The sequence below is a fragment of the Stegodyphus dumicola genome, chromosome 12 (genome assembly GCF_044657685.1).
Source record: "Stegodyphus dumicola isolate Sdum_Otavi_A_Nest chromosome 12, ASM4465768v1".
Taxonomy (NCBI): domain Eukaryota; kingdom Metazoa; phylum Arthropoda; class Arachnida; order Araneae; family Eresidae; genus Stegodyphus; species Stegodyphus dumicola.
The window spans coordinates 54,088,708-54,091,878 of NC_140779.1; the positions used below are offsets into that span (position 1 = coordinate 54,088,708).

At 41.8% G+C, this 3,171-nt stretch overlaps 1 protein-coding gene across 1 annotated transcript; it reads left to right on the forward strand.

The window, feature by feature from the left end:
• The first annotated feature begins 1,045 nt into the window (after positions 1-1,045).
• Positions 1,046-2,080, forward strand: LOC118183763 (zinc finger BED domain-containing protein 5-like). The gene is made up of 2 exons (XM_035353369.2): positions 1,046-1,628; positions 1,692-2,080. The coding sequence occupies exons 1-2, from the start codon at positions 1,046-1,048 to the stop codon at positions 2,078-2,080; spliced, it is 972 nt and encodes a 323-aa protein (XP_035209260.2).
• Positions 2,081-3,171: the final 1,091 nt, after the last annotated feature.

Here is a 3,171-nt window from a genome sequence, read left to right on the forward strand (position 1 = left end):
GGTGCTGTTCGCCCGCTATAACACCTCCCGTCACTCCCCCCGCCAGTGTCAAAGGTGGTCACGGCGCTGTGCAGTGCTATAACTCCTCCCCCTGCCAATCTTGACAAGTGTCCGCCGTGTCCCCGCCCCCATGAGACGCAGGCAGACGCCTCACACAGTGTCAGAGAGACAACGGCTGCTGTGAGGAGAGAGACACTGATACTGCAGTGATGGACAAGTTTTTGAAAAGGAAAGAACTGGACTCTGAACAAAATCTGGAGCCAGATGAGAGCCCGAGTATGAGTGGGGGTCAAAAGAAAGCAAAGATGGTTAAATTCTCTGGCGCAAGCAATATAGCGAAAGCTATATTTCAGTTGGATTTACTTTCACTGGAGATGAACACAAACCAACTCCACTGTGCGTGGTGTGTGGTGAAAAGCTAGCTAACAGTGTTATGGTCCCAAGCAAACTTAAACGCCATCTCCAAACGAAACACCCTTTGCTTCAAAACAAGAATGTGGACTATGTTGTTCGCCTGCGTGACAACATAGAGAAACAGGCAACTTTTATGAGAAAAACAACAAAGGTAAATGAAAGAGCTCTTAAAGCTAGCTATCAAGTTGCTGAACTTATAGCCAAGACAAAAAAGTCGCACACTGTGGCAGAGACATTAATACTTCCTGCCTGCAAAGCTATTGTAGAGGAGATGCTCGGACCTGAAGCAGCAAAGGAAATAGCCAAAGTCCCTCTCTCAAACAACACAATTTCCAGACGTATTAATGACATGTCTGCAGACATCGAAAGTGTGGTTTTGGAAAAGATCCGTATCAGTGAGAAATTTGCATTGCAACTTGACGAGTCTACTGATATCAGTGGACATGCTCAACTCTTAGCTAATGTGCGTTTTGTTGATGGTGATGCAATTAGAGAAAACTTCTTTTTTTGCAAGGTATTGCCAGAAAAAACAACAGGAGAAGAAACTTTTCGGGTCACATCAGAATACCTTGAACAAGGAGGACTTAAGTGAGAAAACTGCACAAGTGTCCGCACCGATGGAGCTGCAGCCATGGTCGGGCGCACCAAAGGCTTTGTAAGCAGAGTGAAGGAAAGAAATCCAGATGTGATTATTACGCATTGTTTTTTACACCGCGAGGCCCTCGTAGCCAAGACTTTACCATCAGCCTTAGTTCATGTGTTGGATGATGTTGTGCGCATGGTAAACATTGTAAAGTCACGACCCATGAAAAGTCGCATATTTGCAGCTTTGTGTGAGGAGATAGGAGCAAAGCATAAAACCTTGCTGTTTCATACGGAGGTCCGGTGGTTGTCGCGTGGCAAGGTCTTGGTTCGTGTGTATGAGCTGTGGGAGGAACTTAAAGTGTTTCTGACAAATGAGGGGTCAGATTACGCAAAGCAGCTTGCAAGTGATGAGTGGTGTGCAAGGCTGGCATACCTGGTAGATATATTTCATCATCTGAATGAATTGAACACCCGAATGCAAGGCCGAAATGAAAACCTGCTTACAAGTACAGATAAAATAAATGGATTCCGTTCAAAGGTGCAACTCTGGCATCAACACGTGGAAGGTGGCAATCTTGAAATGTTCACACTCACCATGCAATGGCAAGGTGTTCACACTGCTGCACTGTGTGAGATAATAGTTAAGCATTTAAAAACTCTTGAGGAGAAGTTGTCATTTTATTTTTCTTCAGTCTCCACTGAATGCCTTGACTGGGTTAGGGACCCTTATAGCTCAGCATCAGTTGTTGGAAAGGAAATGACTTTACAGGAGCAGGAGGAACTAATTGAACTGAGACAAAATCGTGGTTGCAAGCTAAGATTTGCTGATCTACCTTTGGACAGTTTTTGGTTGGATACTGCCAAGGAGTTCCTCCTTCTGGCAAACAAAGCTATTTTGACATTGCTCCCTTTTTCCACTACATATCTGTGTGAGATTAGCTTTTCAAGCATGATTGCTATGAAAACCAAATACAGAGAGAGACTGAGAACTGTTGACGAAGAGCTACGTGTGTGTCTTTCTTCGATTCCAGCCAAAATATCAGCTTTGTGTTCAGCCAAACAGGCCCAGGTTTCGCACTGAAAGTATTTTATAATTTTTCACTATTCTGTTTACTTAATATTTCATAATAAAGTAATTATAAAATACTTTCTTTGTGCTTATTTGATTCCTATTCAAGAGAATTACTTTATTATAGTTAATATAGGCACAGAGTTAATTTTTTAACATTTTCTAATGGTGGTGTGCCTCGTGATTTTTTTCCCCGCGACAAGTGTGCCTTGGCCAAAAAAGGTTGGGAAACGCTGTCTTAGTGTATGGCGGTAAGTGCATCGTCGAAAGAGTGTACTGAGCTCCGGGAAAGATTGAATCGAGGCGTTGGGAGCTGTACTCTAGTGTATCGTCGAGTGCATCGTGAGTTGTAGCGTGGAGAGTCTCGAGAGTACGTGAAGTTTCGAGAGCGTCCGAGCAGAGTCGGAAGCTGTACTCTGGTGCTTTTCAGTTTCTCCACCGTTATATTTTGATAACCTGAAGGCTGTGCTGCTGATTGTTCCAGCGTGTTTATAGTAGATCTTCGAAGACTGTAAACGTGCTATTGAAGCTATCCTGATTAATATTGGCTAAATAAAGTGTGTTTCGATATTCCATCAAGTGTTGTCGTCATTATTCACTCCAAATCTACGAATCCCGTACGAACGTGAAGGAAGAAGAAAAATAACGCAACAATATTATTTTGAAGCAACTGCATAGACAAGCAATGCAATGCTGCAAATTAATAACTGGTCATCTTACGCTAAAAATTACCATCAAATTTCAAAATTGATATTCTGAAACATATTTTCCACATTCGAGTTCAGATTATGAATTTGATCATTGAAATGTATGATTATAGTAATCAGACTGTAGCGCTCATTATGTTTTTATAAATGTAGGAAGCATAATAAATCATCTGAACTTTCCCCGGGATTCAGAATCACAGACCTTCAAATTAAAATTTGCCTTGCTAATTTCTTACATCGAAAGAGCAAGCATGAAAAATGCGATAATTTCTTTCCCTCCTCCGGCAAAATCCAGGTCATAATGAATTAACGTGCACAAAATTTTAGCTTAGCTGCCATTGTGATATTACATTGCCATTGATATCATTACGGAGTTTGAACGGAAGAGATAAATCA

What these genes read in the sequence shown, in the direction of transcription:
- LOC118183763 (XM_035353369.2), top strand. Translation starts at nt 1,046, where the DNA reads ATGGTCGGGCGCACCAAAGGCTTTGTAAGCAGAGTGAAGGAAAGAAAT. An exon ending in TGTTCACACTGCTGCACTGT is followed by an intron (nt 1,629 to 1,691) that starts GTGAGATAATAG and finishes ATTTTTCTTCAG; the next exon opens with TCTCCACTGAATGCCTTGAC.